This window comes from Chiloscyllium plagiosum, unplaced genomic scaffold (genome assembly GCF_037043375.1).
Source record: "Chiloscyllium plagiosum isolate Xiang-an unplaced genomic scaffold, Cpla_swu_hap1 HiC_scaffold_1, whole genome shotgun sequence".
NCBI lineage: Eukaryota > Metazoa > Chordata > Chondrichthyes > Orectolobiformes > Hemiscylliidae > Chiloscyllium > Chiloscyllium plagiosum.
This window is the reverse complement of record NW_028270139.1, coordinates 130,823,890-130,837,585: the sequence shown is the minus strand read 5'-3', so window position 1 is coordinate 130,837,585 and position 13,696 is coordinate 130,823,890. Positions and strand designations below refer to the sequence as shown.

The 13,696-nt window shown below is 40.1% G+C and overlaps 1 protein-coding gene across 4 annotated transcripts in view; it reads right to left on the bottom strand.

Annotated features, from left to right (window-relative positions):
• The window catches only part of myo5b (myosin VB), a 274,037-nt gene that overhangs the window by 49,737 nt on the left and 210,604 nt on the right, over positions 1-13,696 (bottom strand). For 2 of the 4 annotated variants that reach the window (XM_087990689.1, XM_087990700.1), the window contains exons 23-28: positions 8,745-8,838; positions 8,023-8,171; positions 5,898-6,017; positions 3,419-3,553; positions 2,799-2,864; positions 1,757-1,801 (exon numbers count right to left, since the gene is read on the bottom strand). In XM_087990689.1, the coding sequence (XP_087846815.1) occupies positions 1,757-1,801; positions 2,799-2,864; positions 3,419-3,553; positions 5,898-6,017; positions 8,023-8,171; positions 8,745-8,838 (609 nt within the window). The remainder of the gene's footprint in view (positions 1-1,756; positions 1,802-2,798; positions 2,865-3,418; positions 3,554-5,897; positions 6,018-8,022; positions 8,172-8,744; positions 8,839-13,696) is intronic. The other 2 variants (XM_087990695.1, XM_087990709.1) reach the window with 1 other exon arrangement.

Sequence of the window (13,696 nt, the reverse complement as noted above, 5' to 3'; positions counted from 1 at the left end):
GGGACATGGAGAAAGTGGTCAGGCCTTAAAATTCTCGTGACGTGGAGGTATTGGACTGGAGAAACAAAGTCAGAAGTCACATGACACCAGATCATCAGGTGAAGTGACCTAACAAAGGAGCAGCACTCTGAAAGCTTGTCATTTCAAATAAACCTGTTGGACGAAAACCTGGTGTCATGTGACTGCTGACTAAAATTGTTGAACCCAACATTCAGTCCCAAAGGCTGCACGGTTACCAAAGTGAAAATTGGGGTGTTACTCTTCCAGAGTATGTGGAGACCACATTGTGCTCAAACACAGTAGACTAGATGGAGTAAAGTGCCAGTAAATTGCTGCTTCACCTGGAAAGTGTGTGTGGGCCTTGGGTAGTGAGGAGGAAGGAAATAAATGATCAGGTGTTAAATCTCTGCAATTGCATGGGAAAGTGCTGTGGGATGTTAGGTGGTGTTGAGATTGGAGGAGGAGGGGGAGTGTACCAAGGTGTCCCAGAGGGAATGGTCCCATCCAGATGCCTTTTGAGTATTGTAACTATACCCGCCTTCACCACTTCCTCTGGCAGCTCGCTCCATACTCGCACCACTCCCTGTGCGGAAAACATTACACTGAAGTCCTTTTTAAATCTTTCCCCTCTTACCTTTAACCTATGCCCTCTAGTTTTGGGCTTCCCACTCTAGGAAAATGACCTAGACTATTCACTCTATCCGTGCCTCTCATGACTTTATAAACCTCATTAAGGTCACCATTCAGCCTCTGATGCTGCAGGGAGAAAAATCCCAACCTAATCAGCCTCCTCCTATAACTCAAACCCTGCAGACCCGGCAACACACTTGTCATTCTTTTCTGTACCCTCTTAACTTTAATAACATCTTTCCTATATTAGGGCAACTGAAAATATGTGATGGCACCCTGCTACAGGTGGCAGAAATGGCAGCCAATGATCCTTTGAATGTGGATGCTGGTGGGATATAGGTGAGGATGAAGGGGCCCTATCGTTGTTGTGGGAGGGAAGAGATGGGTTGAGAGCCAAAGTGCAGTCGATGGGGAATCCTTGGTTGAGGAAGAAGGTGGACATTTCGGAGGGTCCCTTGTCGACACTGGCATCATCAGAACAGTCACAATTAACAACCTTTTCCAATTCTGGGTGACAGATGGAAGCAGCATCTATGATGTAATCGATGTACCGGAGGAAGAGTCATGGGCGGGATGGGACCAGACCATGACTGAAGCAAGGAATATTCTACATACCCCACAAAGAGACAGGCAGAACTGGGCCTATAGACACCCTTTTCACCTGAAGAAAGTGAGAGGACTTAAAGGAGAAATTGTTCAAAGTGAAGTGAGCTCTGCCAGGATGGGGAGGATGGATTAGATGGGTCTTTTTCTCTCCACAGATGCTACTAGATCTGCTAAGTTTTTTCAGCAATATCTATTTTTATTTCTGATTTCCAGCATCTGTGGTTTTTTGCTTTTTTTTTTTAAATGACTTTGGCCACAAGAACAGGCCTTGAGGCTGGGAAGTCAGTGCTAACTCACTGCGAGACTCTCCAAAGCCTGTCCACCATTTGCAAGGCACAAGTTAGGAATGTGGAGGAATATTCTGCACTTGCCTGCATGGATGCAGCTCCAACAACATTCAAGAAACCCAACACCATCCCAGAGACTTGATTAACACCCCATGCACCTTCAAACTCCCTCCACCACCAATGCTGAATGGCAACAGTTTGTACCATCTGCAAGATGCACTGCAGTAACTCACCAAGACTCGATCGACAGCATCTTCCACACTCGCAAACTCTAAGACCTAGAAGGATAAGGGCAGTGGATGCGTAAGAACACTACCATCTACAAATCCACACTGTCCGGACTTGGATCCGCATCCCTGTCACTGGGATAAAATCCAGGATCATGCAACCTAACAGCATTGTGGGAAGTACCCACTGCCACAGACTGCAGTTGTTCAACTTAACAGCTCGTCACCACATTCTTGAAAGCAATTAGAGATGGACAACAAATAACTGCCTTCCACTGACACACCCTTCCCATAGTGTCAATGATACCCATATCCTGCGATTGAATGTAAAACAAAAAGGGTAACTGGTGGAACTTAAATTCAATGAATGAATAAATATGGAAATCAAAGTTCATCTCAGTGACTTTGAAATTAGCATCATCTTTCATGAAAGGAGATATCTGGTCACTAATGTCTATTAGTGAAGGAAATCTGTCATTAGACTCTAGACCCACAGAGTATGCGTTTGACACTTAACTGTCCCCAGAAATGCAGTGATTCAAGGCAGTTGCTCACCACTACATTCCAAGATCAATCAGTGATGGGAAACACAAGCTGACCTTCCAGCAATGCCCACATCCCACTGTAGAATAACAGTGAAGTTGTTCGGAGAGGTTGAAGTTAGTTCTCAAAAGGTTTTAGTTCTAGCTACTGTGTACCAATAATTTGGATACAGATAAAGAAGTGTTGTTCATATCTGCAGATGAAGAATATCAATTAAATGGGCAAAATGGAGTACTGAAATTTTCAACTTTCCACAAAGTGAGAAAGATCATGTGCATATTAAATCAGTCTCGAACTGGAAATTACCTTTTCCATTAATTTTATTGCATTAAAAGACAATCTACCTTTTTTTTTTAAAAAAGAAAATTAATCAGTGGGTTAGGTCAACCCAAAGAAAGGTCGCTGGATCTATCACTTGTAGATTTTGCTGGTTTACTCATTGAGTGGGAAATATTTTTTCAACAGCTTACTCTGTAATCAATATCTTAATTGGTTCATCTCGTACCTTTAAACTGTCATAAGCCAAATCTGCTGCTTGTTCATTCTCCGGGATGCTATTGTATTCATTTGCCTGCACACAAAGAGCATAGTGTTACTGTCATACACCAACAGGATGGAAAGTAAAATCTGAAAAAAACATCTTGATACTTAGCATTTTCTTCCTAAATTTTCTCCTGAAAATATGGACTTATTTTAGGATCTATTTCATAATAGACAGAAGCACTTTTCAGTACCTCACTCCATCCAGGTGGCATTTTTTTTTAAAAAACATATGACCTTAGACCAGAGCATTGGCAAGTTATTTGATGACGAGGACACAACATAATTAACATGATCTTGGCAACATCAGTTATCCACCCACATTAACGAACAATGACTGACACTGAGTACTCCACATAGCTCAAGGAAATCAAAGTTAGTGTTTTTACTGCTGTCCAACTGACATTAGGTACTTAAATAGACATTGCAATTACCTGGACAGCCAAATAAATATCGTAACCACTTCACGGGAGAAATACCAAACGATTATTTAAAAATTAATAAGTGCATAATTTTTTTAAAATTGCATGTTCAAGTGAGATCATGCACAAACGGTTTTTCAGAATTCATTTATTATTGCACCACCTTTTTAGTTTCTGCTGCTTCTTTTCGTTCAATCTCTGCACGCAGTAACTTTCTTTCCTGCTCCAGTTCCCGCACTCGTTTCTGTAGTTTCAAGAATATAGTCATGTCCATGGCAGCATTCTCCAAGCCAGCTTCCTGTAAACAAAGAAACATCTAAAATGCCAGCAATTCAGACAACTTTTCATGTAATACCATGTGGCTCACGAGGACCAAGGGGCAACCTCTTCATGCAGAGCGTGGTGCATTTTTGGAACAAGCTGCCAGAGGAAGTGGAGGAGGCTGATACAATTACAACATTTAAAAAGCACCTGAATGTGGATATGAATAGGAAGGGTTTAGAGGGATATGGGTCAAATGTAGGCACATAGTGGGAACAGATCAGTTTTGGATATCTGGTCAGCGCAGACAAGTTGGACCTAAGGGTCTGTTTCCATGCTGCATAACTCGATGACTTATTATTAATATCAATATATTAGAGGAATAGCACACATTACATTAAGGTAATTATGCAATAAGCAATTATATATTTGAGCCCATGGTGTTACATTCACACGTACAACTGTTGTAAAGACCAGATCGCTTTACTTTCCCATATTTTTGATTGTGGACTGACATGAGAAAATAACTGTTTTAAGAACCAAGGATTTATGCACTTTTTAAAATCAAGCAACCTGACACTCATTGTAAGCACTGTTTACACAGCTGCTCATTCATTCAATCAGTAGCAGAAACCCAATTTGCAGATGGCTTGGAGCCAAGGGGTGTACGAATGAAATGTTGGCTGACAACAAGTAAGTGATTGGTTTGTGGACTAGTGACCACTTATTGATGACAGTCCGCCTGCCAACAACTATGTGTTGGACTTCGAGGTAGCTGCCCAGTTTGGGGTTGAGTGTTTTTTCTCTGGAGCAATTAGATCTCTGTAAAATTCTGATCACAACAATCATGTCAGCAAACCCAGAGGACAGGAACCACCGAACTGCCGTCCCACTCTGTCTGTCTGTGTCTGTATGTGTTGTTGCGCAAGTTGGGTGTTGGGGGAGGTCATGATTATAAGGGGGCTACAGTTTTAACTAGTAGAGTTATATGTCCGTGGTTCAGAATTGTTTATCAAAAGTTTGATTTTATTTATTTAAAATAATGAGTAATTCCTATTAAGTACAGAAACCTGGTTCAGGTTTTTTGTCCACCATGTGTGCAGTTCTGGTCTCCATCCTATTGAAAGGATGTTGCGAAACTTGAAAGGGTTCAGAAAACTTTTACAAGAACGTTGCCAGAGCTGGAGGCTTTGAGCTATAGGGAGAGACTGAATAGGTTGGGGCTGTTTTCTCTGGAGCATCGGACGGTGAGGGGTGACTTTATAGAGATTTATAAAATTATAAAGGTGCATGGATAGGATAGGTAGGCAAGATCTTTTCCCGGGGGTGGGGGAGTCCAGATCTAGGTTTAGGGGGAGAGGGGAATGATTTTAGAAAAGGGACCTAAAGGATAATTTTTTCATGCAAAGGTTGGTGCATGTCTGGAATGAGCTGCCAGAGGAAGCGGTGGAGGCTGGTACAATTACAACATTTAAAAGGCATCCAGATAGAGATATGAATAGGAAGAATTTAGAAGGATATGGACCAAATGCTGGCAAATGGGACTAGATCAGTTTAGGATAGCTGGTCAGCATGGACAAGTTGGACCAATGGGTCTGTTTCCGTGCTGTATCTCTCTATGACTTTATGTCTGCATGACTTGCAGATTATGGAACTCTGTCTAAATTTAAAAAATTTCTTTAACTGTTGTGATGAACCTGGGAAAGGTAGGGTTTCATTTCCAGCATTCTACCCCAATGAGGCATAACACTGTTCATTGTTATTAGACGGAGTCAGTTTGAGCGGTATCTTGTTTATCAATTTCTTTCATTAAACAGTCCTCTGAAACAATAGGAAATACTTTCCATAAATTGAATTCTGAATCAAGTGACATTCCAGAAACAATTGTCCCAATCACAATTCACAAATAATTTGATGAATGATCAGATCCAGACGTTTGCAATACAAGCTCCGCTAGTGTTGAGAAGCAAAGGGAAGGCTGAAGACAGTCAACTACAGACTTCTGGTGTTTTTATATTATCATGCTCACCAGAATCTCAGCATGCTATGGTCTGGAATGAAATGTTTGAAAGGGTGGTGGAAGCGGAGTAACTTCCATAAAGAAGTTGTTTACGTATTTAAAAAGGAAGGATTTGCCAAACTATGGGAAAAGAGCAGGGAATATCGCTAGTTAGGCATGTTTTTCAAAGAACTGCTGCAGGAATGGTGGACTAAACAGCCTCTTCTTTTCCTATATGAATCTACAATTAGAACATTGTTACATGTCTGATGATATTTAAATAGAACATTAATGCTTTCTCATTGTTTCCTGCTAGATTACAACTATTTGGCTGTGAAGTTATGACATCATAGAATTGTAAATCTGTCACATGTTCTCTCACCTCCACCAGCTGCACTGCATCCTCTGTATCCCCAACCTCAGACGTAGAGACAGAAGGGTAGTTAGAATCTGATCCAAGACTACTTTGATTGGAGGGATTTCTCCTGTGGCCCGGAGTATGCTGCAATAATTTTGAAATTAAGTAGTAATTGGTAGAAAGTGTGTTTGAATTTCACAATCTTATAGTACCACATGTCATACAATTCTGTCATTACAGCCTGAATTGATCATGTCTTAAGGATGTGTATTGTATGGATGAGCTCTTGAAATGACAACAGATAAAGTCACCTCTCAATTTGAAACTGAGCCATATAAACCAGAGGATTGTATATTAAACCTTAGCCTGCATACTTAGTTAATTTCAAATAGAACTGGTCTGAGTGTCTTTGGTCAAGGGAGGAAGATATTGATTATAAAAATTTTCCCCCTCCCAGAGCCAAAAGAATATAAAATGAGGCCAGAAATAAAGCTGGCTGTGATATCTTCTACTAATAGCCTCCCCACACTTACTGTTAGCATCACAGCAGAAAAACGATCATTGGAAAGAATGACTGGGGCCCAATATATTAATACTCGGTTCATTAGCAGGTTCAGGTGAGAAACTGAGCAGAGGGTATTTACCTGTCATTTTTTTCTTCCTATTCACATAGGCTCAACTCTTATTTTATCTCCAACCTGGAAGGCATGACTTGCTGAATTTGCGAGTCTTGGAAACACCTCTAACTGTGCTCTGTTGTTGAAACAACTGAAGTGGTGATGAGCATTGTAAGCAATGCTTCTGGAAGCATGAAATCTAGATATTTGCACTGGATTAGCAAGACTCACTTTGTATTCCACAGTTGTCCATATCTTGTATCCACTCCAGATGTTAGATCACAGAACCATATTGGAATCCAGGAACATAGGAGCAGTAAAAGGTCATTTGGCTCTTTGACCTTGCTTCATCATTCAATAAGATTTTGGCAAGTGTGGTTGTAATTTCAGATCCACTTTTTCCCTCTGTCCCGAGGAAGAAAATTCCACTCTAAACTGACCCTCAAAGGAAATGAATCTCCATATTTTGACCTTACAAGGGCCACCTCGAATTCCTAAACCGTATGTTCTGTCGTTCACACAAGTGGAGGCATCTGCCTAGTATCCACCCTATCCTGGCCCTACAAGATCTTATATGTTTCAAGAAGATTAGAGCTCACTTTTCTAAACTCCAATGGATATAGACCCATCCTGTTCTACTTCGAAGATATTCCTGGAATGACGAAAAGCTCTAAAACACTTTTACAGGACTACAGTTGGTCACAATTTGCTCTCATAATGTCTCTACTCAGCATGAGGCAATTCAATGTCCTGGGCTCCCAGTGGGAAGTCATAAGCACACAATTATTTTGTCTTATTGTTGTAGTTCTATCTCGGACTTGTACACCACATGAGCATGACATCCTGCCAGAAGCAAAGAACTACCTCTCTTTCTTCCAGAGACATGATGGGGTGATTGCAAGGTTATTTTTATTCATTCATAGGATGTGGGCATTACTGGCTGGACCAGCATTTATTGCCCATCCCTAACTGCCCAGACAGCAGTTAAGAGTCAACCACATTGCTGTGGACCAAGAGTCACATGTAGACCAAATCAAATAAGGATGGCAGTTTCCTTCCCTGAAGGTTCTTCGTGAATCAGATGGACTGGCAGCTAAAATCATCATGGATTTACAAGCCTTTGGATTTCCAGAAGCTGCCATGTTGCAATTTTACTTTCCCTATGAGCAATTGATGAGAATAGCTTATCAAAGCTAGTAGTCTCTCTCTTTCACCGTGTGCATGCTGGATCTGCATGACTAAATGTCCTGAGCCAGAAATAGAAGTTTTCTTGTTTTGCTGACAGTATTTCCATTGCCTTTCTAGATGGGAAATGATGTGAATGACTTCTGAGAGCTTCTACTATTCACCAAAGACACTGATGACCACTTTTAAAGTGCAACAGAGATAGCAATTATGCTCATTTCTGGGCATTTTCTGGTCTGAACTGCAGTAATATCAGAAATATATGTAAGCCATGCTCAGTGTTCTATATTGCACATTTATATAATATGTGTTATAGTTGTAAAAGAATCTTTAGCTTTTTAAATCACCTTAATTAAATTTATCTCCTCCTGCAGATTGTCATAGCGCTGCTCCAGACGGGAATACTCTTTCAGGAGGTTTTGATAACGAGAGCGTTCTTCCTCCAACTCCTTCTTTGCCAGCTCACTTTCCTTTGCTGTCTTCTGAGAGAGTTTTTCTGTAGATACAGTGCAATCCTGTTATAGGCAATGGGTTGAGGCAGAAAGAAAATGTTGCTAATCAGATTCACATGCTCCTTGTATACTGGGTTTGCTGCGTTTATTCACACTCAACACGAAAACTCCAATGGGCATTATTTGGACCAGCAGCAGCCCATTTGGAACAGATTTGAGAAGCTGCCATTCAGTGGGAGTTTCAACATGTATGTGTTGTGGGTCAGTTATGCATTACCTAGACACTAAGTAAATGGGGAACAAAAATCCTACAATTTGATGAAACAAGGAGCTTATCACTGCCTGAAGACTCAGGTAGGTTTATTTAATGCACATCAAGGTGTGAATGCAAGCAGTGATCTGGCTACGTTTAACAGCAAATTATACAGAAATTCACGTGTTTCATAAGGTAGAGATATCCAAAACATTTGAATTGATAGTTTTAGCATATTCGTGGAACCAGACCTATCTATTACATCATCATAATCATATCTCATCCTGAAGTCTTTAAACCACCAGTACTTCAAAGGAGCCAAGCAAAACCATAGGAACTTGCTGTCATTACCATAAGTTCTTACCTGCTACATCCTTCGACTCATTCTTGATGCTCTGGTTCAGTTTGTCTTTCTCATCCTTCAGCAATGTGTTCTCCTTCTCCAAATCTAGTACACGCTAGCAAGAGATAAAGAATAGTACAGAATTTGGGTATGTTAAAAAAAAAGATCATAGAAGTTAGTCTTGCCTTCTTCAAGCCATTCCACAAGGATACCAAAGTAATAGGGAATGACATGCAATTCTGCACGAGAAGAGAATTTAAGGAGACCATTAGGATGTGTAAGAGCATTCTGACAAACAATTGTGATTCAGTGATTGAACAACACTTGCTAAACAATCCCAAGTGTACTGAGAATTACACAGACCAATTTAAACTTGACAGTTGGGCTTGCAGAATGGTACACTTGTGTAAATTAACAATAAAAATACACTAATCTATTAATACCCACTACCTTCCACTGGCCAAAAGAATATGAACTCAAATTGTGCAAATTTTAACTTAACAAAATAGTAGCAGTCATTCTCTGGTTCATTTCTCAGGGCAAAGGTTTGGCCAGTCCACCTGCCTGATTTAAACGTAAAGTGTGGCTGTTATATGTCAGTCATCATCCAGCTCTTGTATTCTCCATAGTAATGCCTCTACAAATCAGGCCTATTTGCCAATCAATGCATTCTCTTATAAAATGTTGCTCCTTGTTATAGTGGTATTCGTGTGGATGTCCTGATGAGTGCAAGACAAAAAGCTTTGATGAAAACATGTCTTTTCTCAGCAATACATAGTTATTGATTTAAAAGCTACTTGTTTCTCCCCTCTAAAGGAACATTAAATATTTTATCTTCCAAAGTGGATCACAGATCTCTCTTCTGGTCCATTGTTTTCGCAAATCATTTGAACGTGTTGCAATATATATCCACAGTGGATTGCCTTCCTCTTGTGATTCACACATCATTCTTGGCAATCAGTATCAGTAAATTATTAAACTCTGAACAGCACTGTAATTCAACATGTACACTCCAGAAATGTTCAGAATGCCAAGCTATGCTTACAAAGAATTTGAAGCAGAGAATGGTCATTTGTGTAACTAGTTTATTTTTGCTCCATCTAAGTCTCCTTCCTACTAACTGATTGTACTCTATGAACGTATCCGTCTACTCCTGTCTCACTTGGGCACTTTCCCATTTTATTGTACAGAGTTTTTCATTCTGAAATAAAAGCTGTAGAAAATTGCCACCTTTACTTCATCAAGTATTCAGCAGTAAAACAGTACATTAGTTTCTGAAGACAGCTGTAGCCTTTGCTTCAGCAATTCCATGTGGCAACAAGCTCCATATTCTTAACTCAAGAATTCATTGCCCTGAATTCATTGTTAGTTTTTTTTTGCTGACTATAAATTTTTGTTTTTAACTTTACCACTAACAGAAATGCCTGTATAGATCATAATATTAGTGAGAAAAAAAGTTAATATTAATGGGTGCATTGTTGACATTTTCTCTGAAAACTACTGAAACAGGCAGTTTAAGCAAGTTCACACAAAAGATGATTTTGGAATTAAAAAGGGGTGAGGGAAGATCATTAGTTGAAGTTGAGATTTATCAGAACAGATATATACCAATAGTATTTTTGTGTTTTTAAAGATTGTCAACTTTGTAAGCAAAAGGTGACAGTTTATTTTCAATTGCTACAGAAAATGTCTTTTTTTTCCAGTATATCAAAAAGGATTCAGAGTCCTAACTTCTAAATACACTTACTTTTAATGTAGATTTTTTTCACTTGGACATAAATTTAGAAAAAAAGCTGCAAAAATTTGAGAAAATTGTCTTTCTTCGTTTTATTACGTACTCAGCAGTAAAACATTGCAGTAGTCGCTGAAGCAACTGAAGTAATTGCCTTTGGCTTGATGATGAGCACTGGTACAAACCTGTTCGCAAACTATTGCAACATCAGCATCAACATAATTGACTGCAGACTGAGGAGTCACAGAGTTCATTCTTCTGAGTGTGCAAAGTTAATGCATGAAATTTTATGTGAAGTTATGGAACCTGGCATAACTAACTGAATGGCATTAACCAAGTTTGGTGTCAGTTTCTTTGCATCAAGAAGACTGCCCCCTGTAAGTGAGATGAAGTACATAATTTCAGGTCAGTAGCCTCAAGATATGGCTGGAAATAACTTGAAATAAATTACATTTATTACCTTGTTTAAATTACATAGAAAATAGGAGCAGGAGTATGCCATTCAGCCCTTTGAGTCTGCTCCACTACTCAATATGACCAAGGCTGATCAGCTAACACAATAGGCTGTTCCTGCTTTTTCTTCATATCCTTTGATCTCTTTAGCCCGAAGTGCTATAACCAATTGCTTCTCGAAATTACGCCATGTTCTGGCTAGACCACTCTCTGATAGTGAATTCCACCAATTCACCATTCTCTTGAAGATATTTCTCCTCACCTCAGTCCTAAATATTTCTACTTAGACAGTGGCCTCTGGGTCACTCCCCACTATTGAGAACACCCTCCCTATATCTATCATGTCTACCCTTGGTGGAATTTCTTGTCAGAATACATTTCTATGAGATTCTCATTCTTCTGAACTACAGTGAATATAATCACTCCTCATGTCTCAACCCAACCATACCAGGAAATGCACTCCCTTTATGGCAAGAACATCCCCGACTCAGGCGACTGACTGTGTGGAGTTTGCACATTCTCCCCATGTCTGCGTGGGTTTCCTCCGGGTGCTCCAGTTTCCTCCCACAGTCCAAAAGATGTGCAGGTCAGGTGAATTGGCCATGCTAAATTGCCTGTAGTGTTAGGTAAGGAGGGGTAAATGTAGGGGTATGGGTGGGTTGCGCTTCGGCGGGTCGGTGTGGACTTGTTGGGCCGAAGGGCCTGTTTCCACACTAAGTAATCTAATCTAATCTAATCTAATCTAATCCCTTCTCAGTTAAGGAGACCAGGACAGTACACATTATTCTAGGAGTGGTTTCACCAATCTATTGTACATTTGCTGCAACACATCCCTGCTCCTATACTCAAATCATCTCGCTTTGAAGCCCAAAGTGCAATTTGCCTTCTTTCCCACCTGCTGCACCAAAGCTTACCTTCAGCGACTGGTGTACAAGGATACCCATATCTCAGTACACATTCCTCTCACTCAATTTATAAATCAGATAATAATTTACCTCCCCACTTTTGCTGTCAAAGTGGATAACTTCACATTTATCTGCCATGCATTTGCTCACCCACATAGCTTGTCCAAACCACACTGAAGTATCTCTGCATCCTCCTGACAGCATACCTTCCCATCCAACTTTGTGTCATCTGCAAATTTGGAGATATTACATTTAGTTCCCTCATCTAAATCATTAATACAAATTGCGAATAGCTGGGGGCCCTGGCACCGATCCTTGTAGTATCCCACTGATCATTGGAAAAAAGACACGTTTACTGTTACTCTGTTTTTTGCCTGCCAACCAGTTCTCAATTCATCTCAATATACCATCCCCGGTCCTATGTACTTTAGTTTTACATGCTACTGCTTTATGTGGGACTTTGTTGAAAACCTTCTGAAAATCCAAATAAACCACATTCTCTGGTTCCCCTTCATCAACTGAGTTATATCCTTGAAGAATTCCAGTAGATCTGTCGAGCATAATTTCCCTTTTCCTAAATCCATGCTGACTATCCAATCCTGCTACTATTTTCCAAGCGCTCTGCTATTAAATCTTTTATAATAGACTTCAGCATTTTCCCTATCACTGTAAGCTTTAACATTAGCAACCCTCCAGTCTGTTCCCGGTTCTGTAGAATCTTGGAAGATGACCATAATGCATCCACAATTTCCAATGCATCCAAAGGCCATTTGATCAGATTAGATTAGATTATATTAGATTCCCTACAGTGTAGAAACAGGCTATTTAGCCCAATAAGTTCACACCGACCCTCCAAAGAATAACTTAACCAGACCCATTTCCCTCTGACTAATGCACCCAACACAATGAGCAATTTAGCATGGCCAATTCACATAACTTGCACATCTTTAGATTGAGGGGGGAAACTGGAGTCCCCAGAGGAAACCCATGCAGACACAGGGAGAATGTGCAAACTCCACACAGACAGTCACCCGAGACTGGAATCGAACCAGTGTCTCTGGTGCTGTGAGGCAGCAGTGTTAACCACTGAGCCACCGTGTTGCCCCAAGTACTCTGGAATACAGATTGTCAGGCCCTGTGGACTTCAGTCTCCAATCCCAACAATTTCCCAAACTCCATTTCTCCATGAATACAGATTTTCTTTCATTCCTTGCGATTATTAAACCCTCTTTTCCCCAGCATTTTTGCTATGTTATTTGCATTCTCCTTTGCGAACACAGAACCAAAGTATGCATTTAGCTTTTTGCTCCTCATTATAAATTCCCCTGTTTCTGGCTACATTTGTCTTCACCAATCTTTTTGTACCTATAAAAACATTTATAGTTAGTTTTTATGTTCCCCACATCTTACTCTTATGCTCTAATTTCACTTTCTTAATCAATCCCTTTGTCTTCCTTTGGTGAATTCTAAACTGCTACCTCTGTTGTTGTTTTATCCAGACAATTTTCATGTCTCTTCCCTGATTTAATACTATCTCTAGTTTCCCTGGTCAGCCATGGTTTGGCCACCTTTTCTGTTCAATTTTGCACCAGGCACGAAAGAACAATTGCTGCAGTTCACCTATGTGATCTTCGAATGCTTGTCGTTGTCTTTCTTCTGCATCTTTAAGTAACATCCTATAATGTATCATATACAGCTCAAACCTTATACTATTGTAGCTTTCATTACTTAGATTCAAGACCCTGGTCTCAGAATCAACTATGTCACTCTCCATCTTGATTAAAAATTCTACCATCATGGTCATTTCTCCCCAAGAAGCCTCACACAACTAGATTGCCAATTATTCCTTTCTCATTACACAATACCCAGATTCTTTATTGCAT